This window comes from Ammospiza caudacuta, chromosome 4 (genome assembly GCF_027887145.1).
Source record: "Ammospiza caudacuta isolate bAmmCau1 chromosome 4, bAmmCau1.pri, whole genome shotgun sequence".
Lineage (NCBI taxonomy): Eukaryota > Metazoa > Chordata > Aves > Passeriformes > Passerellidae > Ammospiza > Ammospiza caudacuta.
In genome coordinates, this window is record NC_080596.1 from 9,531,590 (window position 1) to 9,556,152 (window position 24,563).

General features: G+C 41.5%; 2 protein-coding genes across 13 annotated transcripts in view; one reads left to right on the top strand and one right to left on the bottom strand.

Moving 5' to 3' along the window:
- The window catches only part of NFKB1 (nuclear factor kappa B subunit 1), a 57,770-nt gene extending 48,006 nt beyond the window's left edge, over positions 1 to 9,764 (top strand). For 2 of the 3 annotated variants that reach the window (XM_058803940.1, XM_058803939.1), the window contains exons 17-24: positions 1,498 to 1,699; positions 3,363 to 3,532; positions 4,372 to 4,474; positions 5,361 to 5,485; positions 6,314 to 6,380; positions 6,687 to 6,859; positions 6,994 to 7,171; positions 8,784 to 9,764. In XM_058803940.1, the coding sequence (XP_058659923.1) occupies positions 1,498 to 1,699; positions 3,363 to 3,532; positions 4,372 to 4,474; positions 5,361 to 5,485; positions 6,314 to 6,380; positions 6,687 to 6,859; positions 6,994 to 7,171; positions 8,784 to 8,971 (1,206 nt within the window). In that variant the 3' untranslated portion in view covers positions 8,972 to 9,764. The remainder of the gene's footprint in view (positions 1 to 1,497; positions 1,700 to 3,362; positions 3,533 to 4,371; positions 4,475 to 5,360; positions 5,486 to 6,313; positions 6,381 to 6,686; positions 6,860 to 6,993; positions 7,172 to 8,783) is intronic. The other variant, XM_058803938.1, reaches the window with a different exon arrangement.
- The window catches only part of MANBA (mannosidase beta), a 64,520-nt gene continuing 44,254 nt past the window's right edge, over positions 4,298 to 24,563 (bottom strand). For 3 of the 10 annotated variants that reach the window (XM_058803947.1, XM_058803948.1, XM_058803941.1), the window contains exons 15-22: positions 19,174 to 19,316; positions 17,199 to 17,456; positions 11,402 to 14,998; positions 10,073 to 10,159; positions 9,091 to 9,265; positions 8,262 to 8,378; positions 7,152 to 7,342; positions 4,298 to 4,534 (exon numbers count right to left, since the gene is read on the bottom strand). In XM_058803947.1, the coding sequence (XP_058659930.1) occupies positions 14,774 to 14,998; positions 17,199 to 17,456; positions 19,174 to 19,316 (626 nt within the window). In that variant the 3' untranslated portion in view covers positions 4,298 to 4,534; positions 7,152 to 7,342; positions 8,262 to 8,378; ... (1 more) ...; positions 10,073 to 10,159; positions 11,402 to 14,773. Of the gene's footprint in view, positions 4,535 to 7,151; positions 7,346 to 8,261; positions 8,379 to 9,090; positions 9,266 to 10,072; positions 10,160 to 11,240; positions 11,280 to 11,401; positions 14,999 to 17,198; positions 17,457 to 19,173; positions 19,317 to 24,563 lie in introns of all 10 variants that reach the window. The other 7 variants (XM_058803946.1, XM_058803943.1, XM_058803950.1 and 4 more) reach the window with 7 other exon arrangements.

Sequence of the window (24,563 nt, forward strand, 5' to 3'; positions counted from 1 at the left end):
GTAACTGAGAAAAGCCCATCCTCTTGTCTTTAACCTAGGAGGAAAAGAACTGGCAGGCACAGTTCTGTCTCCTCAGCTATAGTCTGGCCCGTTTGCATTGTAATTCAAGTTCTGAAAAGAGCTGTGGGAACTTGCCTGGAAAAGAATCTCTTATAAAGAGATTGTGCATGCCATTGAGCAGCACTCTGACACTTGTGTCATTTGCTTCGCTGTGAACAGTAAAGGCAGGTTTTAATTCCGTATAGGTAGTCCCAGGAGGTTTATTTTGACTTGGTTTCCTTCACATTTTTATGTTCTTACAAAGTAAGTTTGAAATGTGGAGGCTGCTGAAAGTAAGCAGAAGATTCTGAATTGAATTCTGTGTCCTGTGCTTAACAGAAACAGGAAGCAAAGCTGGGCTCTACACCATAAATAAATCCCTGACCTGATCCCTGATAAATACAGAACCTCTGCAGCTCTCCCTTCCTTCAACTCAAACTCAAACTCAAGCCATTGACAGAAGAGAATGTAGGCTTGGGCTAGAATTTCCCTTCTCTGCAGATATTCTGAAAGTGACATATACCTTACAGATGCAGTAATTAATTGCAAATGTGTTGACAGATGTATTGACAAACACAAGCTTATTGTGCAGAGCTGGAATTAGTCTTTATTTTTGAAGTCCTCTGTCAAGGTAATCTAGATATGGAATCTTACTCAATTTTTAAATTATTTTAATATTGGAATTACCATTTTCCAGACCTCATTAGAATGCTTACTGTTTAAATACATGCATATGTATGTTCAGTGTGATGCTGCTCAGAACTGACAAGAATGCAGTATGCAACCAACCTCTGGAAGGTCCCAAAACCTCTCAGCCTGAGCACTGCTCAGTGCTGCAGGTGCACAGAAATGGGGAATGTGCAAATGGGATCAGCTAGTTCAACACACATGGCATAAATGCACAATTGTTCTGCAGTTTGACAAGTGCACAGAACCTGCAGGATGTTCTTCTATTCTGTGCAGCCATAAGGAACTCCTATGCCCATGGCTGCAAATCTCTGATTCAGGAGCAAAATGAAAGCATGGTTCATTACTAAAGGATTTGAGTAGGGCCTGGAAAGCACGTGTGCTCCCACTGTGGCATGAACTTGGTGATGGGGCAGCCATAGAAGCAGGCTTGCAGTGTGTGGGGGGGCACAGGGATGATCTCATTTCCCAGGTGCCTTGCACTGCAATGCTCAAATAGCCAGGTCAGTGCCCTGGCTTATAGAGCAGGCAGCATCTTTGTTCCTCCCGAAGTCCAGCGGCTGGCATTGGCATGGCAGCTTTTATTTCCAGTACGTAGAAACCCTATTTGTAGTATTCAGTAGAAAAGAAGCTACACCACTCCAAAGCCAACTAAAATCTTGCATATGTGTACAATCTTCTCACACTGGGAGCTTTTATGGGTTTCAGAGATTTCTGTACAAGTGATATAGCTTTGTTTATCTTCTTATGGCTTCCTTCTGTCACTTGCAGACCCCCCTGCACCTGGCAGTAATCACAAAGCAGGCAAAGGTGGTGGAAGACTTGCTGAAGGCTGGAGCAGATGTCAGCCTTCTGGATCGCCATGGCAATTCTGTCTTACATTTAGCTGCTACTGAAGGAGATGACAAGATTTTGAGTCTGCTCCTCAGGCACGAGAAGGTATCTCCCATGGTCAATCTCCCCAATGCTGAAGGTATGGAAAGATAACGGCTTATGTTATACCCTTCCCTACTAGACAAACACACCACAATTCCTGCCAACACTGTGCTGCTACATAGGTAGATACAGACCCTGAAAATAACATCTTTCCCCATTTTGCATATGCTGCCCTTGGGTTTAATATGCCTGCAGGCACAGATGAGAGAACACAGGCGAGTCAGTTTTCTGGTTATACAGAACAGGAAGATTGGTAATGGTCACATGACACAGCATGGATTTGATTTTTGTCCCTGTACATTCTCTTCAATATCACAGAACCTCAAGCACTTGTGTTCCATCTTGTTCCTTATGCCACCCTTGGTTTTTTTAAAAAATCCCCCCGGAAAAAAATGTTTCCTCCTGCCCAGTGAATGAAATCCCCTTAGAAATAGTTTCTGCACTAGTATTGAGTTTCATATCTGGAACTTTGTGACCATCCAGAATTAGAGCCTGTAAAATAACCACAAAGAGACAGTTCTCCCATTTTTCAGTGTGCAGGGGACTTCAATCCAGTACTCCTGATCTAATAGATTGTAAAATGTCTGACCTAAAATTGTTGTCATGAATTCAAAAAACTGTGTTCAGTTCTTCAGGAAGAGAGGTTTTTTTGGTTGGGTGTTGGTTGGGTTTTTAAAAAAAGGCTTTATTATTATCTTTCTGGTGCAGGTATTCTTGAGGTGTCAGGTCACTGTGACCTTACAGGAGGATGATACTAAAATATACCAGTTACTCTCCAAACCATTTTCTAGAAGAGATGTTCAGTGGCAGACGGGGCCAATGTGGGGTACCTACTTGTTTGACACCAAGATGCAGATTTTCTTTTTAAGGCTATTCTCTTGAGGCAAAAAGATGCTCTAGGTGAGCTCTGTAGTTCCTGCCTTCTGTTCCACCTTGTAATCTGATTTTTTTTTCCTTCCATGGTTTTGACTCTCCAAGTTCCAATTTATGCACAAAGAACGTATTTATTAACACCATCAACTTCATCCTGAGCCTCCACCTGGAGTACTTCCTTAGGGTCTGGGGTCCCCAACATAAATAAGGACATGGGCTTGTTGGAGCAGGGCCAGAGGAGGGCATGAAGATGTTCACAGGTCTGTAACACCTCTCCTCTGCAGACAGGCTGGGAGAGCTGAGAATGGAGAAGAAAGGCTCCAAGGAGACCTTACAGCACCTTCCAGTACCTAAAAGCTGGAGAGAGGTGTTTTATGAGGATGCGTAGGGATGGCACAAGGGAAAGTGGCCGTAAGATGACAGAGGGTGGGTTTAGATTAGATCTAAGACAGAAATGCCTCACTGTGAGGATGGAACTGTGAGGATGGTGAGACACTAGAACAGGTTGCCCAGAGAAGTTGTGGATGCCTCATGCCTGAAAGTAGGTTCAAGGCCGGGATGGGTCTTTGAGCAGCTTGGTCTGGTGGAGGGTGTCCCTGCCCACAGCAGGAGTGGGGTGGAACTACATGATCTTTGAAGTCCTTTCCAACCCTAAAAATTCTATGATTCGGTCATCTTTTAGTGTATAAGCAGGCAAAATATGTTACTTCTGCTCAGATAAGTACAGTAAGTCATTTTACAGTTTTCTCACTTTGAAACTCATTACTCTGACATTTCTGAATTTTGCAATATTAATGCAGATGAGGGATGGGTTTTGTTTTGTGTAGGTCTCAGTGCAATTCACATGGTGGTGATGGCAAATAGCATGTCCTGCCTCAAACAGCTGATTGCTGCTGGAGTTAACGTCAATGCTCAGGAACAAAAATCTGGACGAACTGCATTGCATTTGGCTGTTGAACAAGAGAACATCCCCTTGGCAGGCTGCCTTTTGCTTGAGGTAAAGGCAGAATTTCTTTCTTCCAGGTCTTTTCAATTATATGTTTAAAAGCTGTTGACAATCCCAGAATGCTTCAGAATGACAGAAGTAAGGGGGGAGGGTCCTGTTTATTGACCAGATTACTTGAACTGCTATAGTGGCAAAGTTACTGATAATGTTACTGTTTTGTTCAGCACTGCTGGTGAAGCTTTTGCCCAAGCTGAGGAATTTAGAGTTTGTGATGCTAACCTGACTGCATATGCCATGTATAATTTGCACTGAGTAAGGCTGGCAGGCACTGAAGTTACCATGAACAAGTTCATCCCTTCTTCTGTCTGAAGTAGAACAGGTATAGAGTTGTGCAGAGAGATGTAGTTGTGTAATCTGTGAATATTTATCTTATCATAACACCTTGATCCTGGTATCTTGATTCTACACACCCCCCCCAGCTGGCTGTGTAGCTTTCCTCTGTGCTCAGGCATGGATGTGCCACCAGCCTGGCTGTTCTGATGAGCAGCAGGAGGGCAGGATTCTCTGCACACCACTCCCACCCCAAAGGCCATGGGCAAGCAGAAGGCAGAAGTTTTACAGGGGATGCAAAGTGGCTTTTATCTACCTGACCTATTTGGAGATATACCCTGTGCCTCCTGCTCTAACACTGGAGCACACTACCACTCTATGCATGTAGACAGTTGTGGTTCCTTTCTAACTCCTTCTTTTCAGGCAACAGTTAAGAGTTTTTATGCTACCACACACAGAATGGTGCTTACTTGCACAGTAGCAGTGTTAATGCTGACATGAGCCTCTGCAGCTGTATTGTACAGATTTTTTCTCTTTTTTGCCATTCAACAAAATCTTAGGGTGATGCAGATGTGGACAGCACTACATATGATGGGACAACTCCACTTCACATCGCAGCTGGAAGGGGCTCCACAAAATTGGCAGCAGTTCTCAAAGCAGCAGGTATGGAAATAGATCTTTGCTGGAGACTTCTCTTTCACAGTGACAATTCAAGTTAAAAGGCTGCAAAGCAGAATGAATTTGTTTAAATGTGTGGAGGAAGTCAGGTGTTAAAGCAAGAAGGTCTGAATTTCCTCAGAAAGTCCTGCTCTGAGGTGCTGTACTAATCACTCTTCAGCACCATCTAATGGCTGGAAAGGCAAACTATGTTGGTCCAAAAAATTCTCGAGAGGACTTCGGGAAGTTTCTTGAGTATCTTTTGTAGCTTTTATAGCTGAAGAAGCAGAGAAGAGATCTTTTTATGTATCTGGGATAAGTGTTGGACTGCTTTAGAAAGAAAAAGCCAAAAAAAATTACCATCACTGAAGCATGAGCTTGTAGTGTCTCCTATTGCTGTCACTTGGGAAGAATTAGGTTGGAGTATTTACTGGAACATTTTGTCAATTGTACTTAAACCTAGTTTTTCTCCTTTGAAACAGAAACCCAAGCCTCCCATTGCTGAGACTGCCTGCTTGGTCTTTTAAAAAACACCCTCACTTTCTCTGACACTAAAAAGCAGCACCACACCATCCCTTCATCACATACATGCTGTGCTGTGTGAGGCAACGTGGGACTGGGAGTCAGCTGATACAACCAGAGCTCTTTCTCTGGGCCCTAAGGCTCAGCTTATCAGTTTTTTTCCCTCTTTATAATGGAGAGTAGCATTGTACAGAGATGTGACAGCATTTAAATGTAACTGAAAAAAAGAGCCACTTGCTAGCTTAATATAAAGTATCATTCACCTGGAGTAAATTAGCTGATTTGCCATTCAGTACATAGAAAACGTATTTTAAATATTATTGAGAAGCAACTTGAACCCCTTTTCCCACACCCCCTCCTTGTTTTTCAGGTGCCAATCCTCACATTGAGAACTTTGAGCCATTGTTTGATCTAGACTCTGTGAAAGATGATGATGATGATGATGAAGGGATTGTGCCTGGAACAACACCACTGGATATGGCAGCCACGTCTGAGGTATGTGGTCTGTTTTCTCTTTTAGCTTTTTGTTGTTTTTTTTCTAATTATAAAGGATAGTTCAGCTCTCTCAGCCAGCTCCTTTCATTGCATCCAAAATTATTGCAATTAATTCGATGAATTTGCCATCAAAAATTAGGCTAATTCAGCCATAAAACTCCCCTGATGAAACAGCATTGGAAGAAAGCTCCACTGAACTAAGGCTGCTGAACAGAAATGACCAGGCAGTTCTTGAAGCAGTTGCTCTAGAGTCTTCAGTGTGGGAAAGTATTTACCTGGGTGGGCAGCTTGTGATTGAAGGCCCATTTCCAAGGGGTTTCTTTGCTGAGTGTTCTTCAGAACTGCAGCCTGTGTGAGGTGGGAAAATGCACTTCTGTGTTCTACCCCAACAGTGACTGAGCTGATTATTGTGCATGTGGCTTGGTGTGAATGTAAAGGATAAGCAGTCAGCATCTCTGCTCATCTGGAGCTGGGGAGCGGTACCAAGCTTAGGTGAAAATCTAACCCAGGCTGTTTTAAATGACTGGTTGCAGCAGCAGGCAGCTGCTCCTTGCCTAGTCTCTGCTACTGCCATTTATTTACTGCCAAGACTTCCTCTGTGTCTTGAAAATAGTTGCCAGATGACCCAGCTTAAAATAAAGGGAGATTAACTTCTCAAGATTTCTCCCTAAAGTTTAGCACAGGTTTTTGTACAGTATCCTTAGTCATAGTGAGCCTGGGAGAGAAAAAGAATGCTCATTTACAGATGGAATTTTATAGAAGACTGCTGAGACTTAATGGACACTAACCAGATTTCTGCTAAATACTGACTTTATTGTATTCTGTTAGGTGTATGACATATTAAATGGCAAACCCTACGAGTCAGCAGAGGTTTTGGAGGACTTACTCACACAAGGTAACACCTATAAAGACTTGACAATATCCCTCTAGTAATTGAGTACTGAAAGAGTAGTGGCAGAAGACATTGCCCTGCTTGTAACTGGGCTGCTGAGAGAGATGATGTGCCCTCCCACCCCCTCACTCATACAATGAGCATGATCCCCTTAAGATGTGTCAAGGACAAGGAGTACATTTGCAGTATTGCAGCAATACATTTGTAAATGCTGAGATTGAACTCTCAGTTTGGCTTTGTTTCTGCTTAAAAATGAACTGGTGCATGTTTTGTATAAATAATAAACTAACGTATTTCTCTGTTCCCCAGGACATTTGAGAGAGCTGAATGAGAATTCCAAGATGCAGCTTTACAAACTATTGGAATTGCCTGATCCAACCAAAAACTGGTCCACCCTAGCACAAAAACTGGGTCTTGGCATACTTAATAATGCCTTCAGGTTGAGCCCTTCCCCATCGAAGACCCTGCTGGATAACTATGAGGTAATGTGCTGTAACAGGTTATAAAGAACATTGATACACGTAGAGAGCCTTGTTCTCCTGCACAGTGAGACAGTGCAGCCCTGCAGTTTTAGCCAGCCTGGATCATGCTGAGTGTCCGATGTCTGCTCTTTCAGGTGTCTGGTGGTACAGTTCAAGAGCTGATCGCTGCTTTGAGACAGATGGATCACACAGAAGCCATAGAAATAATTCAGGAAGCACTGTCCATCTCACACAGACCGCCTCCCCTGGAGGACAGCACAGCAAAATCTCTTCCATTATCATCACCACTCACCTTTGCAAATGGAGAGACAGGTAAAACTGACAGCAAAAATATGAGCAGCTTTATTTAAGATTTTTTTCAGTTTTCCCTCTCCACTCTATCCAGGACTGTTAGGATTGCACACCTTCTTGCACACACTGCTTCACCTGCTTACTGGTTCCAGAAATATTTTACTGCAGTGTGACTCCTGTCATCATAGATATCTGCTAGACATAGAAAAGAGAGGAAAAATTAATCACTTGAATCAGCATGCCTGCATGACAGCATTCATTCTACTGCTGCCCTTTGCTAAAACCAGACACCTGCCATTTGCTAATGGTAATGCCTTGGATGCACTGGGAATATAGGCAATTATCTCTGCTTTTGACTTCCCCCCACCACCCACCCCACAGCTGGATAAACAAAAAAGTTTTGGGCTCCTAAACTTTTTGGCAAGACTTCAGTATTAAATTTCTCCTTCCACAATGTGTAGCACTCCAAAATGGCCCAGTGTTCTGTAGGCAAAGAAACTGGGGATGGCTTAGGTTACACAGGACCTCAAGGAGTCCTGCTGGCCAACTATCTGCTCAGAGCAGGGCCAGTGGAACATGACAAGAGGTTGCCCATGGTATGTCCAGTTGAGTTCTGAGCACCTTCAATGACAGAGGTTCTACAGTGGTTTTGGGAAGGGAACTCTTCTAAGAGAGATTGTGAGAAGTTTGCTATCAGGGCTGTTCAGTCATTGCCTGGCCAGGTTTAGTAACAAAACTGTTTGTTTTTTCCTGTTCAAACACTGCTAGTGCTGCCTGTAGCCAAATGCGGAAACTTACAACCTGTGTAAAAACATTGTAGGTATTTCTAGTAAGAAAAAAGAAACACCACAGTCACTCCATTCCAATCTAACATTGCCAATTTATTCTCTATGGAAAACCGTTTGGTCAGTCATGGAATAAACCTTCACACCCACCCAAAAATGTGCTTGTACACATACTGCCCCTTTAGATTCATCTTGAAGGGTAAGAGGGGTTCTGCTCCCTCTGCAACATAGAGGGCATCTCACAGTTTAAGATGTTTGCTTAGAAGAACAAGACTGAACTCTTAAGGTACCAGCACTGTTTTAGCCACACTGATCCCACATCGTACCTTCAGTTCCAGCTTACAGTCAGGCACTCCTTCTGTGGATCCTGCCCAGGTGATGAATGCTACTGACTTGTTCCTATTTTGGGGTCACTTACTAGATGAAAGCTCTCAAAAAGAAATCTGTAAGTTGAAATAACATGAATTAGAAGTTTTAGGAGCCTCATCCTGGAGTTGCACACTTGCACAGAGTGTGACTCTGAGAACCAGAGAACCTTTTGCCCTGTCATCACCACAGTTGGGCAGAGTGCTGACCCAACTGCAGTGACAGCATTAATGTCAGTAGAGCACCAGGCTTCTCATCCCATCCAACCTCCAACTGCAAGCTGATCTCTGCCAGTAGTACATCAGATCACATGCTTTAGTGGCCTGGAAACAGTCAGTACAGCTTTTCCTATTACAATACCTTATGTTAGACCTATTTTCCTATTGAAGAGCTTGACCCTGTTGCTTTATATGCCTTTATATGCCTCAAAGCAACCTTGCTCAAGCCACACAAATGATGTTTCCCTTTTCTCTGTCCGTCAGGTGAGCTCTACAATAGCAGATTCCAAGACCCTGAAAGTGTGTGTGACAGTGGTGTGGAGACCTCCTTCCGCAAGCTGAGCTTCACCTACTCAGACTCTCTGAGCAGCAAGTCCTCACTAACACTTGGCAAAATGGCCCTGGGCTGTGGACATCAAAGCTCAGGGCAAAGCAATTACATAGCTGACTAGTAATCTTCAGTTGGCAAGATGCAGTTACAGGAAGAAATGGGACATTTCAAATTACATCAGTGTCATCCTGGCCAGAGGGAAGGGAACTCACAACCAAAAGTACACTGGAAGAATCTCACCTGAACAAATGGCAACTGCAGCATGTGACTCCTAGCCACTGCTTCCTTCCTCAAGTACATTTAATTGTGTTCATTTACAAGCCATTTACAACAACCAGGGCTCCACTGCTGCATTAATACACAGGTCTGGATGTCGTCAAAGACTTACTGAACTTCCCTGGTCTGTGAGGATTTTCTTTTACAGATGAAAAAGAAGTTGTTAATGCATAATACAAATTTACTAAAGAGGTTAAGCACAGGAGCAATCAGAGGATACAGTTTCTAGCTGCTCTCTTCATAATTTTTGCAGCACAGTTGCATGCAAACAGCTTATAAAATAGCTGGCAAAGAAAAATCATTAATCACAACAGAGACAACTTAGCGAAAAAAGAGAATCCTAAAAGAATCTTGTATATTTCAAATAATGTATTTAAACTTAACTTTGGTGCCTCTTATTCAAAAATTTTTCAAGTTTGGCATTTTCCTACTTGTAAATAGTTTTTTTTATATCTGTTCCTTTTTGGAAAAGCATGCTTTTTAAATGCTTATTTTTATTTTACTTTTATAATAAAACCCCAAAATTAATGCTCCTGTCTGTGCCTGCTGTGATTCTTACATTACTTTTCAAGTAGAGGTATTGAAGATATAGCATCTCTATTTTAGGCATCGATACAAGATCATGCTGATTTCCAAGCACTAAAATGAAAGGTTGCAAGCCACCTGTCTTAAGCCTGAAGTGTCTTTCATGGAGGGAGAGCAGGACCATCAGCTACTGCTGAGCATCTGTACTTTGAGATTAAGGCCTCTTCTTTTAGTTCTTATTATGGCAGCAGAGAATCATTTACACTGAAACCAACTATTTAGTGTTTCAGCAAATTTCTGATGAGACAGCTCTCCTTTGGGCTATCTAGAATCTCCTGTAGTAACTGTGCTCATGAGCAGTGTTTCTTCTTGTCTGACATCAATTCTGAGATGGTGAGTGTCCTGTACCACTGTCACTTACCTCTAGCCAACTTTTTTGGCACAAAGAAGGAGCATTGACAGGGTGGTTCTTGGCTCAGCTCAGTATTCAGTAACCTGGGTGTCACTCCTGAGAAAATGAATCAAAATAAACCTTGAAAATGGTTATGTTTAGAGTGGTAGCTGCTGTAATCAATTAAATGATGCGTAACGAAAAAAACTTGTGTATTTATTTTATAATCCGGCTGAATTACTGAGAATGTTAATTACTTCCAGAGAAGAAGATTAAAAGTGCCATTCATTCGTTCTTTCAGTTCTTGTATGTATAATCATCCAGGCAGTGTCTAAGGCATATAGATTTTTGTTCAATTAATGTACTTCTCCAGTGTTCTCTTTGTATTCCAGCTCTAATAGAAACAGGCAAAAGTTCTTCTATTTCCAGGAGTGGAGGGGCTTTTTGGGCCCCAGGAGAGCTGCTGTTCAAGTAAAACACACCTTCTGCTTCCAAAGAATTTCCAGCACAGCTCAGGGGGCTGGCAGAGATTTTTACTGAGGTTTCTACAATGCTGCAGGTCACTAGGGCACCCTGGCTGTTATGCACAACTTTTAGCTTTAGTTCTGACCAGCTCAGCTTTTAAACCACCAGGAGACACCTGGATCTGTATTTCCTTAAAGCACTTTGTGACCAGATGTTGCATAATAGCTGTTTATCAGGTTAGCGATCATGCACAGCAGGTCCCCTAGGCCCTATGTATGGAAGTGCTTTAAATGGCAGCCTGGCAGCTTCTCAGTTTCATTGTATTTAATAAAAAAGACTTTAATCTTTTTTGGTTTTTCCCCCTTTTTTTAGAGATAGAAAATTGTTGCTGAGCACATCTGTTTACACCTGGCTTAAAGAGAGAAACCTCCAAACTTAATCTGTATGTGCAGTGGAATAGAGCTTGCTCTGTTATTCTGCTACTCTGCTGCAGTAATAAACAGAAAATTGTTGAAAGCAGCAAAAGTTGTAACAAGAGATCTCTTCAGATGTTCTCTGCATTTGATATGAAATGAATGATTCAGAAAGTTCAACTGCCCTTGATTTTAGATTAGCTGCTACAGTTGTATGTTTCCTGGCATCATCTTGGCATGTATGTACAAACTTGGAAATCACTGGAAGACCTAGGCAGCACTCTGAGATTCTATGGACTGCAGGAGGATAAGAATCTTACCTACATGTAGTGGTGTATGAACTGTCTTTTCTCCCTTGCCTGGAAAGTAAAACGCTTTTTTCACACATTTAAGAAAAAAGAGCCACTCTTCTTGCTTCCCCCAAGTAAAGTGACAGGAATGCTGGTGCCCATTTGCTAGTTTATGGTCAATACTCACTCACCATCCACAGCTTCTGGTGTTTCTGGGTGATCATGCCTTGAAATAAGGCAGTTCTAGAGGCCAATGGTCAGTCCAAACTTTTGCTGGCTCCAAAAGACTCCTACAGGAAAAGACAACACAAGTTAATTACCAAGGAGTTGATTTCCTCCTTTCAGCATTATGAAGCAGCCTGATATCCCACTTAGACCCAGGCTGGAGTATGTTTTTCCATGGCCTCATTTAAATCAAACTACTATAGAATTTTTTAGCCATCCAATCACCCTTGCCATAGGCACAATGCAGAAGAGCACTAGTTCAGGTATTACAGGTCTCTGCTGACTGACTACTTCTTACAGAGATGGCCTTTTTTCATTTAAGTTTTGGTTTTCCACACTAATTGAATTAATTTGGGGGTTTTGTTTTGCTACCTTGTAATATCTGACTGGAAAGCAAGGTTATGTAAACACAACTCTTGGACTGAAACCTGTCCTAAAAACTTCAAACCATGAATTCCTGGTATCCTAAGTGGGTAAGAAAGAAAACAATGATTCTGACAATAAAAAGACTGGCTTGTAAGCTTCAAACCCCAGCTCTCCTGTACTGAAAATAAGAAACTCACTGGCCCATCTCTCTGCTCCTGACACTGGTTCAAGTTAATGAAAAGGTCTCTGCTACACATCTCCAAAACCAAAAGGGAACTAACTAACAGAAGTAAAAAGTACTGAGAAAGATGTGCTTCAAGGCAGAATATTTGTCCAGATCACAAGGTATGCAAACAGCAGGTAACAAGAAAGACTAACTATGAACACTTACTTAGAGAGCAATTTTTAGATACATTTGCATGCTTCTTTTCCCGGAGAAAATGCAGAACTTGAAAAAGCTTCCAAGGACACGCTCCAGTAAACTGGAGCAAAATAAGTCTTCCTTGTGTGGCAGGAAGTACAAACAGCTGCCCTCCAAAGCTCAAAACGGCCTCTGTGAGCCCAGCATGTGTTCACAGCTAAATCCCAGCCAGAGAATGCTTTTAGGACAACAGATTAGCCAAAACCATACAGTGTTCTTCCTAAACCTGCTCTCAAGTTCTGTTCTGGAAGGGCATTTGTCATGGCTGTGGGGCACTCTGGCTGCTGCTTTTGCCATCAGTGGAGAACAGCCCAGAGGGGCCCAGGAGCAAACAAAGGCCATGAGCACAAGAGAATTCCCTGGTCCTTAACAAGACATTGCAAGGAAGTACCCTGAAGGAACACTGACAGGGCCAGTCCCCTCTGCTGCTGCCACCAATAATGTAATGACACTGAGGACAAGCATCACAGCTACCAAATGCTGTCCTAAGGCTCCGGCTGCCAAACCCCCATCAGACAGAACTGGCAATACAGGTTACAGCGGCTGCAGCTGTAACAACACCCAGCTGGCAAGATGGATGTGTTGACAGGAGTACAGGCTACCAGTGCTGCCTTCCTATCTCTGCCCAGATCTGAGACAAAGGCAGAACAATGTAACCAATACAGCACAGGATGGCACTGCCAAAGGAACAATGGTTAACCAAAGTACACCTTACAGCCTCTGCTGCACGGTGAGAGAACAGCTTCTATAAACACACACCTACTACAACACCAGGAAACCAAAAGAACATATTAAGGATATTAAAACAATAATGGAAGTCAACCTTCCCCTTTAAATTCTGTTTTGAGTTCAAGCATTTGGCTTAAGCAATTGCTAATCTTTCACAATGGCACCTAGTGCTGAATTAAAGATTTTCATTGAGAAAGAATGGACCTACTACTTAGGGAGCTCCTGACCTTCAAAAACAGCAGTAATTTTTAAAATATCCCAAACCTTGCTATGTCAATCTGGTAACTGCAGAAAGCAACAGGGAAAAAATAATAGAATGCTGTTATGTTTAACTATGCTGGTAGACTTTATTTGCATAGCCACTTCATCACTTATTGATCATGTACCACATCATTTCCTTTCAAGATTTTGCCTAAAAATTGTGACAGGCTAGATGAGGTCACAGTTATCCAAATTAATAATTAATGAATGGGTTTTGCTTCTAGCAATCCAAAAGTTTTTCTACATATCTTAAACTTCACTCATTTGCTGAGATGAACAAATATCACTGACCTCCAGATAGGCCTCTTGATTGTCTCTAAACAAGTGATTCCTCCAAAGTTTTATTTATTTAACACTGTTAAGTGCCATTTTGAAATTCTATCTAGATGTTGCTGGAAGAGACATTTCTCCATCAATGTAAAAGAAAGACATCAACAGACTTGCCCTCTTCCTAATACACTGCAGCAGTATATATGAATCATATTTTCTCTACATTTGTTCTTTCTTATCTTATGTTGACTTTACTGCTGCTTTGATTCCACCTTGATTCCAGGACACCAAAAAAACTGAAGGATTTTTCTGGTATTGTTGGCCCATGATGCCTCTCAGAACAGCTTTTCATTTCCTTTGTCAACGCCCGCATTTGTTAAGTTTTACTCATGACTGTCATTTTCCCTATCTATTTTACAAAATCTATTAACATTGGCACATACACATCCATATTTTGATTGTTTTCATGTTTTCTTTTAACTAGGACTTGTTTTGAAGCAGATGCAACTGCAGTTAGTTGTTTTGGTGACCCAATAAAGCATCTGTAAGAAACTCTCATTAATCATTTCCCTTTCATCTCTAAGTTTTTCCTCTCGCTCAGGAGTATGTCAGCTTTGGTTAACACCAAAGTATCAACATGCTCATTAAAACTGTGATCACAACTCAAACTGAGTCTGAGTTCTCCAGTGGAACACACAGCTGCTGCCCCCACACGTGCCCCAGAACCCCCCACCACCAGTGAGCAATGCCCACGTGCTGCTTTTACAACAGCGATGGACATCAGTGGCAGAGCTCCTTCAAACTCCACCTACTGCCATGCTGATTCTGCTTTGCAAGAAAATTAATATTTGCTTGGGTGGACAGAGGATCCTTGTGGAACACCAGCAAGACCCCAGCTGCATTCCAAACCAAGGCTGACAGACAAGCCAAATGTTTAGCAACCTGCCCATGGAGTGGCTGGAGGCAGTCCCAGCTTCACTCCCTATCCTTCTCCCTTGCTCTCAGCATACACCTTACTGGTATCCTAAACTGAATTTCCACTTACAGCATAGTGAAACTAGAAAAAAATATGGATGTGTTTTCAATACACCACATACATTATATGTAAGCTTGGCTGTTGGTATCTTTACAATGAACCAGCAGTTACAATTCACAAGATAAGAAGACACAGTATATTCTTTAGCCAGTTCAAAGTGCATGTCACTTCAGAGAAATGAAATTTCAATGAAATTCTTCTAATTTTTATTTCTCCTCCTGTTTCACTCTTTATCTAGAATGAAATTAAGTATTCTCAGACAACATCCAGTAGAGAGGTCAAGATTAGTGAACTTTTTAGCTCTTCAACACTAGTAGGTTCCCAAGGATAAAAGACAACTGTTTTCTTCTTTTCAGTCATAAGGAAACCATTATCACTAAATCTGCCTTTTATACTCCCTACATCCAAAGTAACAAAAGGAGCAATTGCAGTGGTCTGAAGAACAAATATATAAATGCCATCTTGTTGGGACACAGAGGCCTGAAAGAGAAATAAAAAATATGTATTATTAAAAAAATACATGTCAAAGAAGACTCCAGTTACACCCAAACTGGGAAAGACCTGCATACCAGTAGGCTGAACAATCACATCTCATCAAAAGTAGTATTCTTCATATCTAAGAATCATGTAAAAACTGCAAATGTTAGTAGAGCCTTCCTACAGAATACTACAGACTGGAAAAATGCCAAGAAGTATTATCACTTCGCCATCTTCTTATGAGAATAACTGAGTAAATGGTAATCTGATTTCTACATAGTACTGGTATCCTGTACTTACTGCAGTGAAAGAGATTTGTCCTTTCACCAACACTTCACTCAACTTACCAGTTCACATCTGCTGAAAGAGCTTGCCTTTCAATTATAAACAGAATAGAAATACACAAAAGACAAAGATGGTAAAAATCCCAGTAAGACAGAAAGACATCTCATCTTAATGCATCATGGCAGTAAAGCCCTCATAGTTAATTTAGTTATATATTACAAAAAAAATGTAAAATGTAAGGTCAAGGTATAATGTTTTGTATTAAGTTCCATCAGCACTTAAATCTCAGAGAGACCTTAAATCCCAGCCAGGATGCATTCTCATGCAGCACTCCCCATTCACCACAATGAAAGATTATGCTACATAGCTTTCAAATACCAGTTAACCATCTATAAAAAGAAGACAAATTACAGTCAGTACAAGCATCATGTTCTGCTTACAAGAAAAGCAATGCTATTCATTTTTAAGAAAAAGCACACATCCTCTACACATTTTGTTTCTTGAAGTAATACTAATGCTTTTGATGCTTTTTAAAAGCAATGCTAGGAACTGTAGCTCTTGGATTAGCAATGTACTTGAAAGCCTAGTTAGTTAATTAGTAACTAAGTATAGACATACCAGCTTCTCCCAACACAGTCATTTTTTTAATCACAGCTGCATTTCTTAAAATGACCACTTTGCATTTATCCTTGCTAGCTATCCTTATTAGTTAGTATTGCAAAGACAACACCGTTACAAGATAAAGGAATGAAATTTTCCAAAAATGCTCCAGTTGCAGAACTTTTCTTATTGATATCATCCATAAACCAAAAACCCAAACCAAAATAAACAAAAAACCTCCCCACAGCATGACTCAGACTGTAGACTGTACCACCAGATAAAAAAAAAAATTAAAACAGGCTGATTTCTTTTCTTTGTACACTCAGGAGGCAGGCTGTGCTGTTGTGAAAGAGATAAGAAGAGAAAATCTGGCCCATTTTCTTTTTGTAAAGCAATTATGCTGGTCCAGATTCAAAGAGATTAGACCTCTATTCCCTCCTTGTTCAGTTTAGCACTAAAGAGCAAAGCTGCAGTTTGAAAGCCAAATGTGAGAACACAAAGGTCCCCATCCCGCACATCTGATGATTAGGAATTTTCCAATAAGCTGTATATGCTAAGAAGTGAGGTTTAATAAAACATGTGTGCACACACACACACAGGGCATGCAAGCTCTCTATATATACAGCAAGCTTGCTAGGAGCAGAAGAAATCTAGGAAAAAGGAGCAAATTGACTAAATGACAATGTTATACAACACTAATGGGTTTTTTGCCTATTTAGGAGACTGACACACTTGCCAGCTATTAAGAATAATCACTATTATGCAAATCAGAACCCTTACTGGAGGGTAGGGATTTGAAAGAGGAGGAAAGGAGCATGCAATACTGCAATTTTGTGTGTTAGCAATGTTCCACTGATGTGAAAGTGTGAGCACCTCCAGAGGAAATACTGCTGACAATAATGCACTCCATACTCAACAGAACTAGGATCACCTCATCCTGACATACAGTGCTGTCTGCAAACCAGAATACTTGTCATGATGCTAATTGCTGTCTAGGGACAAAAAGAAAGAAAGGAGCAATGCTGCAAGGGGGAGGACAATCTAAACAAATGAAAGGGAGATTTCATTCTTTAAAACAGAACAAAGCTCAGACAAAAAAATCATGAACAAACAAACAACCCCCCCAGCAGTCTTATTCAGATACACATATAGTGACACCAGAAAAAAATCTGGTTTTGAACTCAACCTGGAAGCCAGAATAGCAACAACCAAGGAGAAAGAACATTCAGTGGAATCAGACACTGCACAGCCAACAAACAACCCAAACCAGTAGGATTAGCAAAACCAAATACAGTAATTTAGCATGATTGATGCTTACACTAAGCTGGGTCTTCTCTAATCCCACAGCATCCTTGAGTGATGAAAGGAAGTAATGGTTCCTAGGACTCTGGAGCCCATCTTCTCCCACCAGACAGAAAGTAATCACACAGCTTTCCCTGGTACAATTTCTGCATCTTCCCAGAAGGTCACAGATGGGCTCCTTGTAGATGGGGACAGCACTCTGTGCTTTAACAGTCACACCTTCTTTGGCAAGGGTGCACACGGGCTCCAAAGAGCTCCAGGCGTGCACTGTGACCTATCAAGCACATTGAGAGAGCACAAAGCTTAGAAGAAAGGCTACATTTCTGAAAACAATGCAGCATCCTAGATTTCAGATTGCTCATTACAATAGATGTTTTTCTGACAGCACCAGCTGATTTCCACCTAGCAAGAAACCACACAATAAATATAGCATATAAATAAGATCATTCTAAAATCCTAACAAGAAGTCCATTTCAAACAGTCTGGAGCTGCTCTTGATCTGCAAGACTTTTTTCTTTTCTCCAGGCTCCTTGAGAGGAAGAGATTGCCAATTCCTACCAAGGAAGTGCTGGAAATGGAATTATTGAGTGACTAATTTGTTGACTCTTTTTCCTCCCTTCCTGAATTAAAAAAAAACTCAGAGGATTTTTATGAGATTACTCAGCATTATATGATGTAACCCAACTGGGTATACTAGAATTTCTGCTTAATCACTCTTAAACAGAAGCAAGCTCCATCATCTTAAAAGGGATCATGAAGGGTATATTAATATAGCAAAATACATTCCCAAACATCTTCCATGCATTATGAATATACCCTTTTTAAAAGGGCATAATTTGGAAATTAAGTACTTAATGAGAATTAAAACATTCTGTTTCATAAATTTTTGGTTAGTTTTAGCCTTAACAGGAGTGTGCAGTCAGGAATAGATCTTAACTCCTTTCAAGAGTTCCACATCTTCTTGAAGTGCAATACACAGTATTCATCAGAACTATTCTACTGCCAACACTTCTCTGGTGCTATCAGAAAATCTGAATTTATGTCTGTTAGAATAACTCAGACCAGAAATGAACAATTACACTAAGTGCAGTCCTACTCCAAGAACTGACTATCCAGAAACTACAACCATATTCTGTAGCATAATTTACTCCATACAAGCAACCTTATAAATCTGAAAATTCATGGAAGCCCACCAGACAGAGCAATGATCTAGGAGCTGACACACTCATACTGCTAGTGAGTCATTCCAGGTCTCAAGGTCTGTTTTTCCATCCTTCACACTGTTTTCACATGGGATATATTTTATGTCAGGAGCTGTATCTCATAGTGGAAAATGGTCCCTAAATTCATCTGGGGTCTGGCTGCCATATGATTAATAGCAACAAAATGTAACAAGCTGAAAAGGAAGACTGCTGTCTACAAGAAAACACAGCAGTCCAAATAGTGACTTAAAAGTCCTATCAGTTTCTATAGCATTATCAGAGAACAGTTAAGGCATCAATTGCAAAGTGGTGCCATGCATAGGTGACCTTCCAATTAAAGATGTGCTGTTCATATTTCAGAAGATAATCCAGTCCTTTTTCCCAAAGCTGTATAGTTTGAGTACTGGTAAGCAATGGTACAATCCCTTTATTCCCCTCTACTTGATCAGGTTATCCAGTTCTAACACCAGGGAAGAGTTTTGTTAAGTAGTGAGGTACCATTTTTCACACTTTGTTCTATTTAACCATCAATCCCTTTAAGATTTCAACAGAATAGTTCATTTCAGCCTCATACCTATAGGCTATAAGCAAAGCAATTCCTTCTTCTGTGAAGCACTACACACTACTTTAATGAAGAATAGTGTTGCCCCTAAGATTAAAGACTAGAGTTGCATCTCACAGTGTTTGAGCATGGCCTTTCTGAAGCTTGTCTGTACAAGGACCTGCTTGTTTCAGCTTCTCACATTTCTGCAGGAGGCACACAAGAGTGGTGAGGTAGGTGCCACTTACCCTCAAAGTCACCTTGTGATCCTCATGAAGATCTGAGACACCATAAATGTGCAACATCCCTTTGTCTTCATAGGCCACAGGCAGCAGTGGTGCAAAGAAGTTCTGGGCAAAATAATGGAGCAATTTCCACTTACCACCATACTCTAAAAATGGTTAAAAAGAATAAAGATTGAAACTGAATCCAAGATTGCCTTGTCACACACTCCCTGTATGTGCTTTCTGGTCCTGCTATTGGCAATGCAATATCCCCCTCCATCCTTATTCATCTCTATCAAGTGCAAAGAATGACTGAAGGTACTCTTGCTTCCTTCCAGGCAAGGCTCTGCCCTGGAAAAGATCTGATGCTCTTTCAAGCTTTGAGCCTTCCCAAAAGTTTACATTTTTCTCTGTCTCTGTCCTATCACTGCTACACTGTCATTCACTTAAAGGAAGCCTTGAACACGAGTGACAAGGCTGACACAGCATATCCCACATAAACCAAGCAGCTGGAGCATCTGTGCTGTTGAGAATCCAGACAAACACACTGGCATTGCCACAGACTATCACTACTATAAAAAGAGACAAGGTACTTATACAAAGTGTTCTCTTCCCTTTTTTCAGTCCTCCTTTCAGTTCTTCCTTAGAGGACATCAGTAACAATAAAGACAAAAATAAATTCCCAAACCAAAGACAACTGTGAGCTTGGCAAAACAAATTTGCCAGGATCTAGAGACACCACCTCCTCCATGGAAGTTAGTATTCATGACAGGCACATGACAAACAGTTCACACTGCTTCTTTTATGGAAAGCTGTATCTCATTACTTTTAATACTTTGAAAATCTGTCATTAAACTGGAAAAACCATCAAACTCTGCATCCTCTCCAAAAAAAGCACTTTTGTTTTCTTGCTTTGTAACACTGTCATGTAACCATTTTGAAAGAGAAGTTGCATCCATTTCTTCCTCTATTAACATTCCATCTAGTACCCACTATCTGCATTTTAAGTTTGTCCTTGCTCAACCATTATCCAGTCACTGAAATGGCATGAAAAAGAAGCAGCAAGTCAGCTGCACCATCTCACAAGGAAAGAAAAGTTAGATACAGGTTTCATTCTTGTTTCTGGGTGTTTATACAACAAGTTTAAAGCTGATGTATGCTTTATGATGTATGAAGAATATTTTCAGTGAGATGTGTTTGTTGTAAATCTTAGTAATCACTCTCTTAGTTTTGGTTCTTGTGCAAAGCTCTTAGTCCATTCAAACATCTCCTAATTAAAGACTTATCTAGCATAGTCTTAAAAGGGTTGCTGTGGCTTTCCCAGGGGGACTTGAACAGGCTTTGTCTGCACTCCACATAAACATGAATGAACTTTGTGAAGAATAAGTGCATTAGCTCCAGTTTAGCACCTTACACATCACCTTGTTCTCAGCAAGTTCACAGCCAGCTAGCTTGGAAAACAACAAGAGAAGCTCATATCTGCCTGGAAAACCCACACAAGATTGAACTATGCTATGAGATCAGTCTGTTGCCAGCAAAGACACCACTGGCATTCAAGTTAATTGCACGAAGCAAACCGGAGAGATAAGCTGGAGGAAAACTTCAGGAGAAGCAGCTGCATTTCTTCAAAGCAGACAGTCAATAAACTGAACATACTCAGTATATTGGTGCTTCTCAGTATAGAACTATAGAACTATTTATGATGGAAATGATCTCTAGGATCAAATTCAACTGTTCACCTGCCAAGTGCACCACTGAACCACGTCCCTAAGTTCCCATGCCATACCTGTATATCTTGTAAAATACCTCTAGGGATGGTGATTCCACCACTTCCCTGGGCAGCCTGCTCCAATGTTTGACAACACCTTCAGTGAAGAATTTTTTCCTACGATCGAATTTAAACCTGCACTGGCACAGCTTGATGCCATTTCCTCTTATCCTGTCATTTGTTAATGAAGAAAAGGGGCTGACCCCCACCTTGCTATGACCTCAATTCAGGTAGCTGGAGAAATCAATAAGGGCTGTGTGGGGGTGTGTGTGTGTGTCCCAGCCTCCTTTCCTCCAGGCTAAACACCCCCAGCTCTCTCAGCTACTTTCCACAAGCCTTCTGCTCCAGACCCTTCCCCTGCTCCATTGCCCTTCTCTGGAAGGTCCAGCACCTCAATGCCATTCTTGTAGTGAGGGGCTCAGGGCTGAACACAGAATTTGAGGCGCAGCCTCAACAGTGCTGAGTACAGGGGGACAAATCCCTTCCCTACTCTTCCTGGCAGCAGACACAGGCCAGGATGTCCTTGGCCTTCCTGGCCCCCTGGGCACACCCTGGCCCATGTTCAGCTGCTGTCACCAGCACTCCCAGGTCCTTTCCCACTGGGCAGCTCCCCAGGCACTCTGTCCCTGCCTGTGGCACTGCCTGGGGCTGCTGTGACCCAAGTGCAGGACTTGGCACCTAGCCTTGTTGAACCTCATTCAACTGGCCTCAGCCCACTGATCCACCCTGTCCAGATCTTCCTGCAGAGCCTTACTGCCACTCCCACCCAACTAGGTGTTGATTGCAAACTGGCTGAGGGAACACTTGAACCCTTTGGTCAGATCCTTGATAAAGACATTAAGCAGAGCTGGCCCCAGTACTGAGCCCTGGGAAATCCCAGTAGCGACCTGCAGTCATCTGGGTGTGAATCCACTCACCACCGCACCTGCCCTGGCCTTCCAGCCAGTTTGTTTTCATGGTGAACAGTGCAGCCATCCATATCATGAGCAGCCAGTTTCTCCAGGAGAATGTTGTGGGAAATGGCATTCGGGCTTTACTAAAGTCTAGGCAGACAACACCACAGCCTCTCCTCATCCACCAACTGCATCAGCTTGCCATAGAAGGAGATCAGGTTGGTCAAACAGGACCTGCCTTTCAAAAACCTGCGCTGGCTGGGTCTGATCCCCTGGTGATATGAACAAAGGCATGTTCTGGCACTCCAAGGACACTTCCTGACAGAAAACACTGGTGGTTTAAAGAATAAAAGTACCAAAATTGGGGGTGCTAACAAATTACTCTTCAGTCATTAAACTTGAGAAGATGGGAGATTCAGACTGGGGATGGATTATCTGAAACAGAGTAAACAAGGGGGCAGTATCTGATCCAACAAACAAAAGCTATGGGCCTTGTATGAGAAATGGGCAGGGAGAGTCTGGGAGGGGTTGAAATCTCTAAAGCCCTCAGCACTGCTACAAGACTTACTGGAATTTCAATTGTCAATTAATTAAATTGCCAGTGCAACAGATGTTGCTAACTGCAGAATCCAGGCAAAGCCCACCACAAGCTTAGACAAGTTACCCAGCATGGTCTGAGGTTTCAGTGCCTGTTGACTTGAATTTTTTCCTGAGCTTAATTCACATATTGAAAATCTAGGCTTCAGCTGTCTTATATATGGAAATGGAAAATGCAATTAATGTAGACCAGTTTCTGCTACTTAGTGTAATAGAAAATCCTGTTTCTTTTTGAATGGGTCCTTCTCAACCTCTGCTGTGCCTTGATTTCCAGCTGGATTACACAGCCACACTGCAGAGGGAAAGAGAGGAGGTTTGCTACCAAGGCAGCAGAGATCCTCAAAAACCTTTACAGTGAAGACAACACACTCAGAGTCAACATGGCATCAGACTTCCACAGGAAAACCCAAGCAAACAAAATCCCCAGCCAAGAAACAAAATCAAACAAACCACACACTTTAAAGTTTGCACCATTTCAAAACCCACTCTACCACTTCAACACCCATTGTTTTGGAATGTTTGAAAACATCATTAGTCTTCTTAATTCAAATCAGCTTTGAATATTGGTACTTCCCTTTCCAAAAAAACTAGAGCCATTTTAAAAAACCAAAACTCAACTGCTGCAGCAGTTTCACACAGGAAGTGTTTTCCAAAGACAACTTTTCCAGCAACAGGATCTTAATATTACATTTGTCAAAGTAACTTCAGACAGCAAGGAAAACTGAAGCTAATTTAAAAGCCTGTATTTTTCAGTTCTTCTGTTGTCTTGATTTCCATAGAACCAGAACTACATTCCTTTCTTTAAAAACAGGCAAGTTGCATATCAAATACACCATGAACACACACCCAAAAATGGATGTAAAAAAGTCTGGAGGTCAGGAAGTTATCATGAGAAACCTCTGGGTTTAAACTTTCCTATTACAGACATGCATGCCCAAAGGCAACAGTCAAAAGTTCTTTAAAATAGCCCTGGGGTGGTTTTCTCCTCCTCCCACATTTAAAGAAATTCTTACAGAAATCCAAGTTCCTCAATTTTTCTTGACAATAACAAGGGAATTGCACTCTGTGGTATTAAACTTCAGACAGGAATTCAGAATCAGGTTTGTCATGAGACCCCAATACCCTTTTTTCTGAATCTTCCCTGAAGCCTTCTAAACTGATGGCAGGAGTGCAAATAAACAGATCTCCCTGAAATGATTTTAAATTAATCACTTCACACCATTAAATGCATCCTGAGAAACATGCTGCTAGTTCTTTCCTCACCTCAGCCTCATGAATTCAGATCAATTATTCTTCAGAACAGTCTGTACCAGGGCTCACCAGGGGCTCTAAATATTGAACCTGCAATAAAAGCCAGTTACCTGCTCAAGGGAATCTCAAGACTACTGAGTTGGGTACCTCACGGTGACGCTTGTCTGGGAGTGTCACAGCACTCCACCAAAACACACTGCAGAGATGCTGAAGCACCCAACATGGCACAGCCAGCTTCGCAGCTAGGTGCTAACAGTCAGAACCCCGTTGTGATCAAAGCTTTTTACTTCTGAGCTGAAGCCAGAAGCACTGTGACACAAGCGCTGTGCTGTGTTTTCATTCAACCCAAGCAAACATCTTACAGGTAAAAGTTAAAAGGAGAAACATTTGCTACCTTCTTCCTTCCCCACCACGTGCAAACATTTCTGCTTTGTACCGGAAATTATGTAAACCCCACCATGACTTTCTGCAAAGCAACAGATTTAAATAAAAGTATTCATTGGTGATACTACTGTGCCACCTAACAAGATGCAGAAACGTGTTTCTGAAGTGCAAATAAAACTAATTTCTCCCAAGTCTTGCATAATTTCAGCCATTAGCATTTCAAAATCCCTCTACCACACTGCCTAATTAAATGAATATTAAACCTTTCCCCATCTCACTGAGGGAATACAACAAAACAAAAGGACAGCTGTATCTCTGCTGAGCTTCTTTCTTCTAAACTTCAACAACATATGAATAATTCAAGTATTTGATAAATATTCTACAGTGATGTCATTTCTGTACTCAAAAAGACATTTATGGTCTCCACAACCATTACATCTATCAATACACCTGTCTTGACAAAGGGACACTTTTCCAAGCATCTTTTTCTCTTGAGGCACTTAAAACCTATGAGCATCACT